General features: G+C 41.0%; 1 protein-coding gene across 1 annotated transcript in view; it reads left to right on the top strand.

Moving 5' to 3' along the window:
* LOC308124968 (protein kinase C beta type) overlaps window positions 1–12,030 on the top strand; it is a 73,671-nt gene extending 61,641 nt beyond the window's left edge. Inside the window, exons 13-17 of the mRNA XM_080488396.1 lie at window positions 444–582; window positions 693–773; window positions 1,178–1,285; window positions 5,963–6,103; window positions 9,714–12,030. Of these exons, the coding sequence (XP_080344522.1) occupies window positions 444–582; window positions 693–773; window positions 1,178–1,285; window positions 5,963–6,103; window positions 9,714–9,890 (646 nt within the window). The 3' untranslated portion in view covers window positions 9,891–12,030. The remainder of the gene's footprint in view (window positions 1–443; window positions 583–692; window positions 774–1,177; window positions 1,286–5,962; window positions 6,104–9,713) is intronic.
* Window positions 12,031–18,218: the final 6,188 nt, after the last annotated feature.

The raw sequence follows: 18,218 nt of genomic DNA, 5'->3' as shown, positions 1-18,218 counted from the left end.
TACAGTATGAATTTTCAGTATCAACCTCTCTACAAGCCAAACTACTGAGCAACTGTTGGGTTAAGTTTTGCCTTTTAAAGGTACACTTTGGTTTTGACCACTCTCAGCCCTCAGAGCTGTATTTTTAAAGCACTCAAATCATCCACGAGCCAAATCTCTTCAGTTCATAAAAGCACTCCCCAGAGCTTCTTTGCCCACTGACAGATTCCTGCAGACTAATGCTTTTGGTTTAACATCAGTACCAAGTTGAACATGATATGTATTCATCTGTAATATTCAGAGAGGAGAGTAAAGTCAGATTAATCCTGATACATTCTTGGCGATTGCTGAAGATATTTAAGACAAGAAGGCTTGGGATTTTACAAAATCAGAGTAGTACATGTGGGGTTGAAAAGGGATTCCCACTATCTAACCCGTTGTGATGTTGTTGAATGGACCTGTAGAGACCTGAAGCTGGACAATGTCATGCTGGACTGTGAGGGTCACATCAAGATTGCAGACTTTGGTATGTGCAAAGAAAATATGCTGGATGGAGTCACCACCAAGACCTTCTGTGGGACACCCGACTACATTGCTCCTGAGGTACAGCGTGTTGACTGGTTTATGTCTTGATACTGAATGGCCATTAAACAAGTATTATTTCTAAGTAATCAAAATAAGGTTTGTAACCTTTCTGCCTTTTAATTTTCCAGATTATAGCCTACCAACCTTATGGGAAATCAGTGGACTGGTGGGCTTTTGGAGTTTTGCTCTATGAGATGTTGGCTGGACAGGTTAGTCTTTGTGTGTCTGCGTTGGTTTTCATTAAACTCACATTGACAAAATAAATAAAACCGTTTTTGAAACTGCATAAATGCACAAGTGAAGCTCATCGTCCTGCAGCACCTGAATGTGAGTAAAACAAACACTCTCAAGTGAAAGGTTAGCTAATGAATTCTATCCTATAATGAGTTTTCCTCTCATGTCATTAATAATTGTTAAGAATAAATGTGACATTTGCAAAACCTTAACATCTCATCTGGAGTGGATATAGACACATTTGTAAGTGATAAAGGCCGTCAGGGTTTTTGATTTCCGTGGGTTCAAACAAAAAAAACCTTTCAACGATCCCCGATTAAATCCCCTCGATTTGTCCTGTGCTGCCTCTCCCTCACGCCTCTCCTTTCCTCCTCTCCAGCCACCGTTTGATGGTGAGGATGAAGATGAGTTATTTCAGTCCATCATGGAGCATCATGTCTCCTATCCCAAGTCAATGTCCAAGGAAGCTGTCGCAATCTGCAAAGGGGTAAGTGTAGTGCGTGTGGGAACACACACACACACACACACACACACACACACACACACACACACACACACACACACACACACACACACACACACAGAGGCAATCTGTATGCTGCAAGTCCTCTTTCTCATGCTCAACTTTGCCCACTCCTCACAAAATCTGTCTTTTGCACTCGCTTGCCTCTGCTCACCTTCACACACACACACACACACACACACACACACACACACACACACACACACACACACACACACAGACGGCAGCGTATTAAATTTGTCGGCAGCAGAATGAGGGAGAGGGAGGAGGTGAATGAAGGGAGGAGGAGAACGAAGGGACATCACAATTATCTGCATAATTAAAGCCATTGTGTGGGAACATTTATTTGGAGTGAAACAACATTATTCACTCTCATTATCTGTCCTGCTTCCATCTCACCCTCCGTTTCACTCTGTGTCATAACGCTCCTCTCGCTCGTCCTCCCCTCTCTCTCTACAGTGTTCATTGTTTGGCCATTGTTTCGCCTTTTCATTGTACTTCCACCATATCTCTCAATCTCTCTGACACACACACACACACACACACACACACACACACACACACACACACACACACACACACACACACACACACACACACACACACACACACTGGATTGCTCTAATAAATTAAGCCTGTGCAGTGTGCCCAGCTCTTCGGAAACGACCGGCCAGCCCCAGAAGATGCTCTGATACTTCCCAACAATAGTTTTAGTCCTTTTCTGGGGTTCTAAACTTGAGAGACCGCGACACGCTGGCCTCACAATATTTTACATGTATTTTAATGTTGTGTGAAGATGAAGGTTAGTATTTGGCACACGGAAGGGAGGAAACACGTTGGGTCTGATTTAGTAAAATCCTGTATGAAACATGCTAATTTGCATGGTCACACAAATTAATTGTGCTTTTGTTTTGAGTGCTTTGTCAATAAAGAACAATACCATGACAACAGCCCATATTGAAATGAGGGTTTTTGCATCCATTCTTGATTAGTAGTGATCGGATGCAGCACAATGTGACACTATGGATTTCGACTTTGTTTAGGAATTCTGAAACATCAGAGCGTTACAGCAAAGAAATCTGAATTTGGCAAACAGCAACTCTATTAGCATACACTCCTCCCAGTGTTTTGCGCAATCTGGGAGCCGTGCCCATTATTCCATAGTCAAGAAAGCACTTCATGGATTGGGTGTGTTATTTTACACGGCTGTCAGGCACAATCCTTAGTACATCCCGTTTGTAGATCAGCTTCACCTTCAACATGTGGGTGAGCGTAATATCGAGTTTACCCTGGTCTTTCTCCACCAAACCTTTAGTAGATCAGGCTCAGTGTGACTTGTAATGCTGTACAAATATGCACATGTTTGTAGGATTACTAGTTATTAGTAACAATATGGCGGACACAACTCATTTGATGAAGTGAAGGAATCCCAACCCCCGAGCCTCGTCAGAGTTGACGTGGAGAATAAGGCCAAAACAGTGTTTATTCGGGGTCAGACGAAGTGTATGGAATTAAAGTAAGCCTGCGTCCTGACTGTGTATGTGAGTTGATTACTGCTATAAATGGATCGGGTCCTCTCAATGAAACCCATTTCTCTCTGTCTCATCTGCTAACTTTACGCTTCACCGATCATGGCAAACGACGCACGAGCACACGCACGAGCACACGCACGAGCACACGCACGAGCACACGTACGAGCACACACACGAGCACACACACACACAGATCGGGAGAGGTTGAGACCCACATCCAGTCCTTTTTCACATGGTAGTTTTAGGGTTTAGAGGATTTCTTCAACATTAAGGATCGAACAAAGCTCTGCTGAGAGTCAGAAGTCTTGTCTTTAACAATTAATGTACATTACTGATGCACAAACTACAAAAATGCGTAAAATATGCCTTTTTAATCATAATAAATGAAATGCATTGTTGTTTTTTTAATGAAAGTGGGAGAAAGAAACACACACTTTCAAGTTTCACTTCCCCAGTTATTTTGAAAAAGGTCTGTTTTTATGAGACCTTTGATAAACCTAGAACACACACGTCAACGCCCATAGATACTGTAAGTTTATATTGAGATAAACTTGTCTATATCAGAAATTTAAAGGCAAAGGTATTAACAGCCAAATTAATGACAACTATGTAGACTGAGATACACACACCCACGCACACTCGCACATGGTGCTGTGTTATGTATTAGTGATGATTACTGGGGTTGTAGTGCTACAACAGTGGATCTTCAGTGGAGCATGAAGGCTCGCCTCCGTCCACCCCCTCAGCTCCCACTGCGCCCTGCCAGCACTGCCTGGGTTAAGTCACTGTAAGTGTGGGGGGTGTACGAGCCAAGACTACAAGAACCCTTACTTTGTAATGGCTACAAGATATTTCCATTTTGAAAAATAAAATAAATAAATAAATCATTTGGGATGTGAAGTTGAATTGTATGTATTACGTAAACATGCTGGTGGTTTGCTGTCCCATGAAGAAAATGGACCTAAAAAAGTGATATAGAGACGTCTCTCAAATATTCTGATTCTTTTATATTTGTAATTATATGATAATTGAGGTAATCGCACTTGTCTGTTTTTGATTGTGGAAGGAGAAGGGAGTGTTTGCAAAAAGTGCACACATGCATGTGGAGAACATGCAAACTCCACACAGAGTATTCTTGCAGCACTGTGCAGCCAGTACAGCGTATTTCAACCTTAAAATAAACATATAGCCAAGTTATAAGCTCACTGATCGCAAAAACAAACCCCCTGATAATAATTACAGCTGATGTTCTAGATTGTTATATGTGATTGTCAAAGTGTATCTACTGCGAGTCAGTTTACTGTGTATCCGTAGATTCTGCTGTTGTTAAATGTCTCACTCAAATTCTGCCTCGACCTGTTTGAGTTTGGAAGCTTTGTGCCACAATATATTATAGTATTATATTATAGTATTTCTCTCACTAACGCACACTAACACGACACAACAACATTCGTTGCTTGTAGGGTTAGAAAAAAAAGAAAAAAAGCCGACTCTACAGTATGTAACACATATTTGTATATAACACGTTAAAATATGTGTCATAATCTTGCAAAAAAAAAAAAAAAAGTGAAACAGACGAGAGAAGACATTGTACACCTTGAAAATGGTAAGGAATGAAATTTTGTGTGGTCATGCACTCGTGCGTGCGTGCGTGCGTGCGCGCTCAGTGTAATGTTGACTGACCCTTGGAAAATGTTATTCTCTCTCTAATGTAATGAGTTATGACTGCTGCTCCTTAGGGAGGCACACCCCGCCTACACACACACACACACACACACACACACACTCTCTGACGTCACTAAACTTGATGCGTTTCTTCAGTTTTTGTCTGGACAGACATTGTAAACGGTCCTTAATTATGCCTGCGGACAACGGCTGCGGTATAAGAGGGAAAAATACAACAGCTATTCATTTGTCTGCAGGCTGTAATGTGGCGAATTATTTTTGGTCCCAGAGGAGCGGCATCTGAGATGACGTGTGGCGGTATACTGTATGTGGATGGCAAAGAAATTACAATCAAGAGACACTAAGAATTTTATTGAGATCTTTTTATGAACTGAGCTGAATGAAACAATCATAGTCTGAAACTCTGAGGGGAAGAGACAGGAATAAATGAGATGAAACTTTAATGATTCCAGAGGGGAAATTTGGGGCATTGCAGCAACACACTGTTGAGTGCAGATCAGATTCAGACCATGCAGGTTAGCATTATACCTGTTGTAAATGTTACAAAGTGATAATGAATTACTGAAATACGAAACATAAAAAAAAAGGGTTTTGGGATATGTATATATATATATATATATATATATATATTTCTGAACTCATTCTCAATTTTCATCATATGAATACCTCTTATCAACAGTTTTTGGATATGTTGATACAGAATAACCGGGATAGATTATATGAATTGTGATTCCATGAGATACTTGTAGCACCAAACACTGCATGACGGTACATTTTCTACACACTTTCTACTTAATGACCTGCATAAACCTGCATAAAAACACATTTCCATAACAAACATTTGCATTTTGAATCTAATGCCAGTTCAAACATGTTGGCCATCTTGTATGCTTTGGCCTCATGCCTCCACACAGTGGTAGTGATAAAAGACATGCTGTGTTGTTGTTTTTACATTTTCATTCAAACCAAATCCCTTTAGCACTTTAAAGTTATTTCGGATTCTGACAAGGTGTTAATGTGATACCTTAGCACCACTTTGAGTGGTTTTCCTAAAATCCTGCAGTCTTCCCGGTTATGATATTGATGAACAGCTAGTAGGTGCTATTCATCGTAACATTTATAAATTTGCTTTGTATCTTAAATGTTTAATTGAACTCTATTACACAATCGCATACAGTACATTCACTTTTAAAATGGTCATTTGTTTCATCTTCCACTCATATATTTTTATAATGATTTTGCTATGAGTTAAACATAATGGTAATAACGATCCTTTTGAAATCACACATATTTAAAACCACTGCAACATATGGAAGGAATGTATAGAATTTACAAATTCACCCCATAACTTTTTTTCCCAACATAAACAATATAGTTGGGGAAACAGGAGTTATGTACAGTAATCATCTCCCGTTTTTTTCAGCTGATGACAAAGCATCCGGCGAAACGACTGGGCTGTGGCCCTGAAGGGGAGCGAGACATCAGGGAGCACAGCTTTTTCCGCTACATGGACTGGGAGAAACTGGAGAACAAGGAGGTGCAGCCGCCTTTCAAACCCAAATCCGTAAGTCTGACCGCCTCGAAACCCCACGTGACCACAAGTTAGGACGTACGAAGCACCCGAGCGGGAAGAGTGAATACATGCTCGACGCATGAGTGCCGACCAGGAAAGATTAGAGTGATCTGCATTACTGTGCTTCCCAATTTTACTCGTCTTTCCTTCTCCCGGTCTAACTTTCTCTGTTTCCTTTCAACGCGTAGCTCTGTCTCCCCCTATCTTTTCACTTTCAATGTGACGTCTGTCTCTCTCCCCTCCCCGTGTGAGACAGTGTGCACAGGTAAGTTGGGACGTTGTGATGATGACGGTGGAGAATGTTGATGAAAGCGGAGCTGGTGATGATCATATACAGTATCGCCATAAATGTTGATGTTAGAGGGAGATAATGAGACGGGTGCAGTGATAATTCCTCCGTGGATGGAGAAAGGGAGTGAATACTGTGGACTGGACGTACAAACGAGTTTGTTGGTGGCGACTCTTTTAAGCGTGCACACACAGAGCTGGTGTCTGCTGCCTGGTGCAGTTGCATTCTTCTGAAACCTGAAAGGGATTTTGTTTTCTGTGGGGGTGAGACTGAGTTCAGACTAAACCTCCAGGGAATACGTCCACGTCCGTACAGCTTCCGCTAAAGTGACTTGGAAGTACTGTGTTTGTGTTTTGCATTACTGGAATAGTTTTGTTGTTGTTTTTTTTGTTATAAGAAAAAAAATGTGTTTGATCATAACGAGAGTCGGAATGATGTCATCTAATACTCAGCCTTGTAGGCACATAATATGTACACATACTCCGCCTTAGGCCATAATGCGGCTAGTTTTTCTGATTTGCAGCTTTCTCTGGGTTGTGCGTGATTGGAGGAGCCTATGCTGCGGTCTTTCTGTCTGCTTCTGTGTGTCTGTGCACATTCCAACCTGGCTACTGGAACGCTGGCGTTCTGCTGTAGACTTCTCTGATGTGGGGAATGACATATGTTTTCTCATCTCTTCTCTACTTTTTCTCTTCTATCTCCTCAATGTGTGTTTGATCTCGTCTTTCTAATTTCTCTTGTCTTTCATGCCTCTGCCCTGTCACTTGCTTCTTCTCTCTCTCTCTCTCTCTCTCTCTCTCTCTCTCTCTCTCTCTTGCATACTCTTTCTTAGATCTGGAACTGTTTTGCTTAGTCTACATAAGCATTTGAGGTGCAGTTTATCTGAAAATGGTTTTTTGATCCTCTATGGTGCCATGTTATTGGACCTTTTTTTTTTTTTTTAAGCAAATACAGATTTAAAGTCTGTGTAAAGCAGTAAAAAAATGTGCTTTAAATTCATCACCACCAACATTATTGTGCAACTAGGATCTCAGACATATTTAAAAGGTAAGAGATTTATAGAAAATTGCGACACAAAGCCATAAAAGAAAAGGTACAACAATACAGTGAGTTTTACCTTCTAACAGCAATAACTACATATTGAAAAGCTGACTTTTCACCTAGTTAACAACATACATACATATGTATACAACAGTTGTTGCACACATATAGTCCCAATATTGCCAGACAGGAAGGAGAAGCCGCTTTACCCAGAGTAAAGTGTATGACATATTTCAACATTGTTTTCCTCTAAATTTGCTTTACACCGACTTTTTTTCAGAGCATTTTATTTGTGACGAAAACCCAGCTTTAATCATTTTTCTTTGAAGAGTTGATGTTCGTGTGCCGTGTTGTTCCCGAAAGGTGCATGATGCTCGTTCTACTTTCCTGATTGTTCCTGATGACTCTTGTCGTACGAGCTGGGTACCTTTTGCAGGCCGCGTGTGACCTGGGTGGGAATGGGAGCGTATGAACGTGTGAATGACCAACTGACCAAACGACAGACCGACTGGCGGGCTGGTTTAATAATTCATCCAACACATGAGAGTTGTTCATGCCATCGCCACAGACTTCCATTTAAAACTGTGACCATCCTCGTTCATCTGTCCTTTAATCTACTGTTAGTCTCCATCCACCGTCATCGTCCAAACAGATGTCATCCACCCTATCCACATCTTCACCACTCCATCTGTTTGCTGTGACCGTGCATCACCCCATCTGTCCTTTCACATTTTATTTGTCCTCTTTGTGTTCAGTTTTTTTTTTTTTTTTTTTGTATGTTTCTGTTTATTTGCATGCTCTGAGGCCCAATCTCAAGTCAAACCTGTCCTGGAGTGCACCACAGAAACCTTTTCCTCAAAATCCTGGAAAATCTGGAGCCATGTCGTGATGACATTTATTCCCGTAAACTTTGTGGCACTTATTTCATCTGCTCCCCCGCCCCAAAAAAACTGGTTAAAACAAATGCAAGTAATTAGCTGCAAATACTATCCGACCCTGGTGTATTGCTCATTTCACAGGTTTCCCCAAACCATAAAGAGTCTGGCTTAATTTCATTTCGTTTTCTGAGTAACAGGGATTTAATGAGTTTGTAGTTTTCCTCTGGGTGATGTTGTCAGAGGACACCGAATCCTTGTTGTGTTAATTAAAGCTCAGTGATGGAGATGGGGGGTAAAAAAATAAAATCGTTGGGCCTAAAGTCCCTGCGAGGCATACTTGTCGGGAAAATATTGTTTTCAAGTTAATAACTTGTTTTAAATACTTAGGCGAACGCACGTCTCAGGGGTATATCAGCTTTTTTGCTTTCCAGTGGTCAGAAGACAGAAATGAGTGGACTTAAATGAACAATTACTTCCTTTTTTTTTTTTTTTAGCAAATTGCTTGTTGAAGAAAACAAGCTCCACCTAATGTGGAATTGAAAATAATTTTTTCAGTCATTTCCCTGTAGGCAGAATAGTGAGGAGTTTCATTGGATCGTGATGAAGATGTCCCAATAAAGTATTGATCATATAATATTTGGGCAAACTGTGTGTCCAAAAAAAGTTTTAAATGTAAATATAGACAAAATGCAATGATTTTTCGAAATTTCATAACGACATACTTTATTCCCAATAGAACATAAAACTAAATATTTGCTCAATTTCAGTTGGCAGCAAAAAAAAAAAAAAAAGCCGTCTTTCGCTTTGAGCCTTCAAGAAAATCCCATTTACTTTTATATTATATAAGTTAGAAACAATCAATTCAGAGGAGATTTCAAAAAAAGAAGCTATTTGTGTTTGGGATGGTTTGGTCGGTGTTCTTCATCACCCAAAACTGGCAGCCCCGTGCGAGACACAGGCATGGCCCCATGTTGGATGTAGTGCACTGCCACAGGTTGCTTGAGACGTCAGTGGCCCTGTTGTGTTAAGAATTTTGAGTTGGAGATGCTTCAAATATCTGAACAAGGAGAACGTACCTGAGGCGTGCTTTATTTATCCTCCAGTGAGAGCGGCTGGCGACGCGGCGCTCTCTCCCACGGGTGCAGGAGCATTAAATGAAGCACACCTCGAGTGCAGACACTTGTTCTGATAGTTGAAACCATGTTCGAGTGACGGTCATCTCACGCCCTGGTTCAACCTGCCATTCCCCTTCTTTTGTTCTCCTCTCCTTCTTCACCCCCCCCCCCCTCCCCCCCACCCAACCTCAATCCATCCATTCCTCTCCATCCCCGCTCTACCCCTCCCCAATCCACCCCTCCCCCCGCACTCCATCCCTCCCCGCCCTCCTTAACAGTGCGGACGTGAAGCTGAGAACTTTGACCGTTTTTTCACACGCCACCCGCCGGTGCTGACCCCTCCTGACGAGGAAGTGATTCAGAACTTGGATCAAGACGAGTTCCAGGGATTCTCCTTTATCAACCCGGAGTTCCCAGGAGCTGATGCTACCAGCCCTGCCACAGAGCAGGCTTGATTCCCTGATTTCAGCTTCTGCATGGGCACATGAAGACACACACACACACACACACACACACACACACACACACACACACACACACACACACACACACACACACACACACACACACACACACACACAATTATATCCTTGAAATTATTTGTGTGACAGCCGTCAAAATGTCATTAACCTGAAACACAGAATTAACTCTGATCACATATAACACAGATTTGTTCACTACCCTGTTGCCACCTTGATGAAGTGTTGATCCCCGTCTGGGGATTCAAATATATGATTGCATGAATTGTAGCACTCTAGTGGAAATATCCAGCTCCCCAAACTGCTCTCAAACAAAGTGATCATGTTTCTAGAGTATGCAACCAAATTATTGCTACACGTAGGATTCAGAGTTAACTTTTTTCTTGGCTTTGCTTTTCAAGGGTCTTATTACTTTGAACCAATGGGGTGTAATATTCTGCATGGCACCGTACATGACATTTGAAGAAAATGATTTGCCACATGCTTTTTTTTTTTTAATCAGACTTATTTTGCATTTATGGTAATTCTCAACCTGTGCTCCTTGCAGTGTGAACAAAGAGTGTGTGTTTAATTTACCATTATATGATCAAAATAATGGTTCAAAATTAACTGTGACCTTTCACATTTGACTTTAAAATGGGGAAAAAACTAAACATTCAGACAATTACCACACCATTTTTTTTTGGGGGGGGGGGAACAAAATGTTTTTTTTAAAGATGGGTAACATTACTGCATAGTAGTGTTGCCACCCCAGCTGACAAACAACACAACTGCAAGTTTTGATGTGTAAAATAGCTTCAGTGTTCTGACTTTTATGTTGGGTGAAAATTGTGTTTTAACTTTTCTTTTATTCATTCCATTGTTTTTCCAGCAATTTTTAGTTAGGCCCGTAATTATTTGTGTGCTTTTTATTGAGTGTACAATAATATTAGTGTCTGTTTAATCCTTATCTTAGCTAAAACCGGAATGCTTGACATACATGCATGAGTTGCTATATCAAAAGTAGCCCAGGACCTTCTCTCCCGACTGCATTTTAATTCTCAGAAAGTATTACCTCAACAGGTGGGTCGATACTAGTAAAATGCAGTGGGGAAATTTAGTTTTTTTATAGAAGGTTTGAGTCAGTAAAAATAGACAATACTATTTCTTATACTCCTATTATCTAGTATTTAAGCATTGAAACAGACTAGCAGTGTTTTACAAAGGCATGATTCCAATACCCAGGTGTTTGTTTACAGTGTGTGTATGCGCCTGCACATCAATGCTCAAAGTGTGAACGAGCACTGTGTACGAAAGTGCAGATTTGCATTCGTACGTGTGTCTGCGCTGCCTTCGCAGCGTCTCGCCCGGCCTTGTGTTTACGTTTGTGCGTATGACAGTGTCGGCAGCCTCCCGTCATATCAGGCAGTATTAGTAAGATCCACTTGACCTCCAACCAGCCACTCTGGAGGTTGCACAAGAGGACAGATGTAGTTTGAATGAGCTTATTTAGATTTCAAGGAGCTGCAGCCCTAAATTTTGTTGTCTCTACATTGTCATCGGCTGCCGATTTAAATCTTAAACTTCCCAGAAAGCCCAGCGTTGGAGCCGTGCAAGGTCTGTTGGGCCAAGCACTCTGTTTTTAATCAGAGTGATGTATTTATCCTGTGCTTCTGAAAAAAAGACAAAGCTAAAAAAAATATTCCTAGTATTGACTAAAGCAAAACCTCATCAATGGGATGAATATATGATTTGACGTAAAGTTTGTGTCGAGCTTTTTAGCAGCAGTGTTTTAACTCACTGTGATCCGCGTCTTTCAAGTAGCCCTCTTTTTATGTGGGATGATAATATCCATCCTAAGAAATGCTGAACCACGTGGGCACAGGTCAAAAGGAGATTTACTGAAGCAGAAAAGTAGGCTGATTGGAAGATTTGAAGCAATCGCTTACAATTCTGCCAATGCGGTCAAGGTATTGGTTCATCTGTTCCAGTGTGACAGAGAACAGTGTCTGTACTTTGTGTTTCATTCTCATCATTCCAGAGATTATTTTCTTCAAAATGGGCAAATGTGACTACACACATATCCACAACTGAAAATGTCAGTCCTGCACTTGTAATGATAGATGCTGATGGGGAGAAAAAAAAAAAAAACACCTTTCGGAGTTCAATTCCAATGAGACTGGTTTCAGTTAAGTTAAGTATTGCTTTGCTTCTGAGGCCATTGCACCACAGTACAGTACAGTACAGTTCATTACACTACACTACAGTACCGTACAGTATGGTACAGTACAGTTCATTACACCACAGTACAGTACCATACACCAGAGTACAGTGCAGTATAGTTCAGTAAACCACAGTTCTGACCATCAAGCTGTTTCATTGAACACCGCAGACAATAGTTCAAAATCATAAATCATCTAAATCACAATTAGTCTTCTCAAGTTAATTCACTCTTTTAGGGCCGATTGGAAAGCTCACAAAGGTCTTTTAAGTTCCAGTTCTTTTGTTTTCTCGTACCTGTAATAGTTTTTACATTAGCACTAATTGACAGTGGTGTCTGTTGCTGTTGCTGTTGTCTCTGTCTTGAGGCATGTTTGGTTAAACTTTCCTCAGGTCTGACTGTGTTTGGCTTCCACTTTAGATTTATATTTTCTTTTTTCTTTTTTTTTTTCTTCCACTGAAAATTGAGCTGCAGGAGTGCAGTCGTAGAGTTTTTCTTCATTTGAACACTTATCTGGTCTGGTGAGGGACGTGACAGCCTCCGCTGTCATGGCTGTGGCCAAGATATTATCAGGGAGGTAATAACAGACATCTCAGAATATCATCAGGAAAGATCAGAGCTCAATAGTGGATCTATCGCAGAGAAAAGCCACACTGATGGACTCTCGGTTCCCCAACCTGATAGCAATTTGATTTTGCTGGTTTATGCCCTGAGAAAGGGTTAGTAGAAAGCTAATGTACCAAAAGCCCTATCAGGAAATCACAGTGGAAAAGTCAGCACTGAGGATTATTGTATCCTTTGGTGACTTTGCTGCTGAATACTTTCACACGGCGTCCCATAAACACTTAAATAGATCATGTTAGAGGATTTTGGGAGGGTAAGTAGTGATTTACATCCGGACATGGTGTGTCCTGTCAGCTTTTTAACCTGCTATTGTGTTTTTATAACTGGATGAACCCCATTATCTCCAAGACGTCCACTGTTGTGTCGCACCACGATTGTGAGTATTTATCTCAGTCATTGTTATCCTGCATTTTAACAGCAACAGAATATACTTACACATATATACCTATACATAAACATATATTAGTGTCAAATGTTGATATTAACCGATTATTCTACATGTTGTCAGTATTTAGAGGGTGGAGAGGAGGAAGGGTCGTACTCCTGGATTGGTGTTTCCGTTTCCATAATTTTGTTCCTACTGAAGGAAAAGATAAATGAACTGCATGAAAAAAAAGAGCTTTTGTTTGACCTTATTAGACAAAACTTATATGCATTTAACATATTAGGATGGTCCATGTTTTTTGTGTCAGCAGTGCTTCAAAGGTGTGATCCAAGCTGTTATGTGCGCTGTGTGGAAAATGCATATTTATATCAAAAAAAAAGGAGAAAAAAAAAATGCTTTTCACAATGCTTTCCATGTGCCAAAATTTTCTTTTTCTTTTTTGTTTTCCATAAAAAGAGATACATACCTAAAATAAAGAATTTAAAATATTAAATGTCGTTTTCAATCTGTTTTTTAGGACATTTATTTTGTATGTTTTTTAATAATGTAGGTTTTTGCATTGACTGAGGCTTTTTCCGCACTTGTGTATCTTTTGATATGTTTAAGGTGTTTTTTTTCAACCTCTTATTCACATGAAACTGAAAGATTACTTCCTGAGACAAACACACAATGTTTTGTAAAACAAGATCTGGTGGCAAAACACAGAAGACGGTGAGCGGATAACGATAGGAGTGATGGAGGATGACCGGCAGGTAATGCAGAAGCAGGAAGGCGAGAGAAGCAATGAGCGGCAACGAAGGAATGATCGGAGGAGAGAGGAATAGGTGTTTGGAAGAAGGGACAGTAGTGGGGAGGGAAAGATGGAGGGAGGAGACGAGGATGCAAAGCGAAGCTCTGTGAGGCGAGGCAGGCGGCTACAACAGGCTGTGCATATTTCATGGCTGCCACTTATCATAAGAGCCTTTCTCTGATGGGGGAGCGTAGGTCTGATGACTTCAAGGAAATAACATGCAGAACACGGCCTACATACACACAGCCCTGCTGAGCCACTCAGCCGCTTCCCGCCGCCTTTAAAGCTGCTCACAATCCACTGTAGCGGAGCTGCCGCTGCTGCTCTGACAAGCCGCACATTTACTTTTAATAACTGTATGTTGCACCACTTACTTCTCCCGGTACATTATATTGTTAACAAGTATGGACATACACCAGACTGAGTGGTTGAGAGTCTCACCGTGTGATAGGAAGCAGCATGAAAACGCTGGAAATAAAGTGAGCTTTAGAATTTCTAACTGAATGGAAATACTACTGCAGTGAGTATAAGTGATCAGACGTGTTTGGATTGGTGCAGTCTCACACTGAACTCACAGCTGAAATAGCTGTGGTTCGATTCATGGCTTCGGGGGTTATTTTTTTGTGGAGGTTGCATGTTCACCATTAGCGTTGGTGGGTTTTCCCCAGGTATACTGCAGAAAGACATGAATCATAAAAAGAACAGGCGGTATCTGTTGGGTAAACTTGTTCAAACTTACCGTGTTGAAGCTCAGACTGACCCACATTGAACACAAGAATAGATGCTTACAGTCATTCAAACATGCAGATTGAAACAAACTACTCTCTGGAACTGCTCTATATGTATTTGATTTTGTAGCATGTGATTTCTAACAAGTCTTTTCCACTGCAATAATCAACACTGATTTACACAAGCATATGTAGTATTCCAAATTAATACTATATGGCGTTAAACTTTTCAAGACTGACCTTCCTGATATGTGTTTACAGTAGAGCGGCATCATGTTTTATCGCAGTGTCTCCGCTCCATTAACAATTTTAAAGTGGTTTTCCCAAACTGATAAATGATTTATTTTTAGGTTAATAGTTTGACATTTGAGGGAATACCCTAAATCACTTTCATGTCTTGAGGTGGAAGAGAATTTCACTCTACGAAAGATCCCTGAGATTTCACTCCGGTGTCGATTAAAACTGAAGCAAGTGCCAACAGCAAACTAGATTTTCATTAACATCGAAAACTGTGCGAAATAGATATTGCAATTTAATCAAATATTCCTACCAGCACTACTGATGTACAGTACTTAACATGTTTTATCCTAATTTGTTATGAAATTCCAGGGTGGGGGGTGGGGGGTTTGGGATCCTGACTTTATGGCAGAAGCAGTTACTGTTGTATGAAAGGTGATTAAATGGATGGAAACAATGAAAAACCTTGTGGATCGAGATAGGTTTTTCTCCAGGTCCAATCTGGGTTCTGTATGAAGAGCTTAAATAGACTAGTAAGAGTACTGGATAAGACAACTCACTCTGGTATTGTAAGGTGCCAGATGAGTGAGGATTGAGTTCCCGTCGATGGTGTAGCTGTCCTATTCTTTTGTTTTGTGATTTGCCTATGTCCGCAAAAGTCACTCTGAATTCAGGGAAAGAAAAAAATTTAAAACATAGTGAGTAGTTTGCAAACTTTTTTCCCTGAGCCCCCCCCCCCCCCACAACATTGTCTTTAATAAAGCTGTTATCACCCTTTATAATCTGCATCGCCAAAAAAGTCAACTGCAGCGTTATCCACCACCTTCCTCTTTCTCCCAACAACCAACAACAGGAGCCTTCAAAAAAGAAAAGAAATGGGCAGTTTGCCAAGTCTGCTCTAAATTTGAGAAGGTGTCTTGTCGTGTGTATGTCTTTTGGCGTGCAAATTCAATTTTGACTGTCGGAGTAGGCAAAAGTCTCAGATTCTCCATTGTGCTCTCTGGCCCCACCCCAGTAGGTTTAATCCCCTAATAATCAGTGTTTTGTTTTTGTTTTTGTCTTCTTTTTTTTTTTTTTCTTACCCAGGTCCCTTGTTGGCACTGTGATGACATTGATATAACTTAATTAAGCCTGAGGGCACACAGCAATGACCAGGAGTCTTAATGCTGGACTGATCCACAATCTTGTTGCTATAGTTAAAGGGATTTCAGGTAACTAAAAATAATGTGTCAATGCTGACAACAGCACTTCAGCCAGATCTTTCCCAAGCTTGTTCGAAAAGTACAATATCTATATAAATATAAACAGTAAGAGTCTATGGTAGTTATAGTCTTACATATGTGTAATATATCCCCGAATCCCTGATTATACATATTATTATACATATTTAGCTTTGATTTTCACTTTTGTCGCCCACAACCTGAATAAAAGAGCCCACATCAGTCTTTGTTCACTGAACGCTGACATTGTAATGCAACTGCATTTTGTGAAAATGTATTCTAAAGCAATTCCGGCTCCCGTGCAACAGTAAGTTGCAGCACGTAAGCTGTATAAAGTTTGCAGTGGAGTACATGTAATAGCCAGTGTACACAGTAAGCCGCAGCACTGCTGGAGTGTATGTGATAATTAATTCCAAATGTTGCAGCCTCCAAATTAAAGCCAGTGGCTTCAGCACAAAGCAGCCTGCGCTTATCAGCCCAAAACAGGTCAGCGTTCGATACCGCCTTTCATTCACCCTCCTCTCCTCTTCACCTCCCCTTTCCTCTGTGCCTCCCACTCTCCCCGCATCCTCAGCTGACATCGGCTCGTCTCCCGCTAATCCTCTCGTTACTGAAAAGAGATGGGATGAGAGAGAGAGACCGAGAGAGAGAGAGAGAGAGAGAGAGAGAGAGGGGACAGAGGCAGGAAGGCAAAAGAGAGGGAAGGGAGGTGCATTTAGGCAAAGGCTAAATTGAACACTTGGAGTCATGTTTCTCTATTAAAGCCAGCGCCTCTGGAACACAGTGATGTGAAACGTTATGTGTGTTTGCCCTAATGCCTCTGTATAGTCTAATCTTTCTATCTATGCATCTATACCAAGGGCCAATGATATTTATCTTACCCCGTCCTTTGCTGCATCTCGTTTCCTCCTCTCTTTTTTTCCCCCCCTCTGCATATCTCTGTCTCTCTGCCTTGCAGCATTAACTGCAACTGAAGCGTGCTGAGATGGAACACATTATGAGCTGGCCTACATGGCTGGCAGCTGTGTGTATATGTGTGTTAGAGGGAGGGAGAGAGGGAGGGAGGGAGGCTGTGTCTGTGTGCACGGTGAATAACTCTGTGTGTGTGTGTGTGTGTGTGTGTGTGTGTGCACACGCGTGCACATCAGTGAATTTTCACAGTTCTGGATACATAAATACATACATATGGATTTGTGTGATTTTGTGTCCACTTATCTCAAATGCATGTTGGTAACCTAATTTGAGTGCCGTAGAGCTGAGAATATGTGCACTGTTCATGACGCTTGATGATAGATTCATGTTTCAGTGCGGTATGCTTCGCTCCACACGTTCATGCAACTGAACGTCCTCTGACTTGGCGTGGTTTTCTTCCGTGTACAGCGCTCCGGTAGGAAGTCGTGCTCATAACGTGGGATGCTCCGCAGGAGGCATTTCACAGGAAGCAATTTTTAAAGCCGCAGCCACTGTTGCATCTCATTAGACATGTATGTGCATTTATCCATGAATAACCACTTCAAAGGGCCATTTAAAACACTGCTTTCAGGAAAATGATATTGGTAAAGATATTTCCTTCAACTTTTGCTTTGATGTTGACTTTGAGAGTCGCGAAACAAAGCACCACGTGAAATGACATTTACAGTCTCAAATAGAAGTTGCAGCATTTGATTAGTTGATTTAGCTGACCAACGAAGCAGAATCTATTTATGTGGCGCAAGACAGAGGAGAAGCATTCACTTTATTCATGATACAAATGCTTTTTAGGATGTCCTATATAGTCACTATGATGTTTCTCAACACACACCTTGAAGATCCAGCCTTGCGATGTGACAGATGTTAGTGCATTAGACCTGTTTGTGGGAGAGGATTAGCCGATGTAGTCATAATTTCTAAGTTATTGTCTCACTCTTTGATTACAGTTGACTGAATGGGGCGTTTATTTGTTTCACTGAGTCTATGAAGTTAAACCGTGAGTACAAAGAGGATGTAATGTATACAAATACAAATATAAAGATGCAATATTTATACAATAGATGTGTATTGGATGATTGTGTTCGAGAAACTCACATATCTCCTCACAATTTTTCACTAAAGACCAAACCTATAGTTAATAAACGCTAAAC

This window comes from Lipophrys pholis (assembly GCF_963383615.2).
Source record: "Lipophrys pholis genome assembly, chromosome: 19".
Classification (NCBI taxonomy): domain Eukaryota; kingdom Metazoa; phylum Chordata; class Actinopteri; order Blenniiformes; family Blenniidae; genus Lipophrys; species Lipophrys pholis.
The sequence above is the reverse complement of the archived record's forward strand: the minus strand, read 5'-3'. Positions and strand labels throughout refer to the sequence as shown.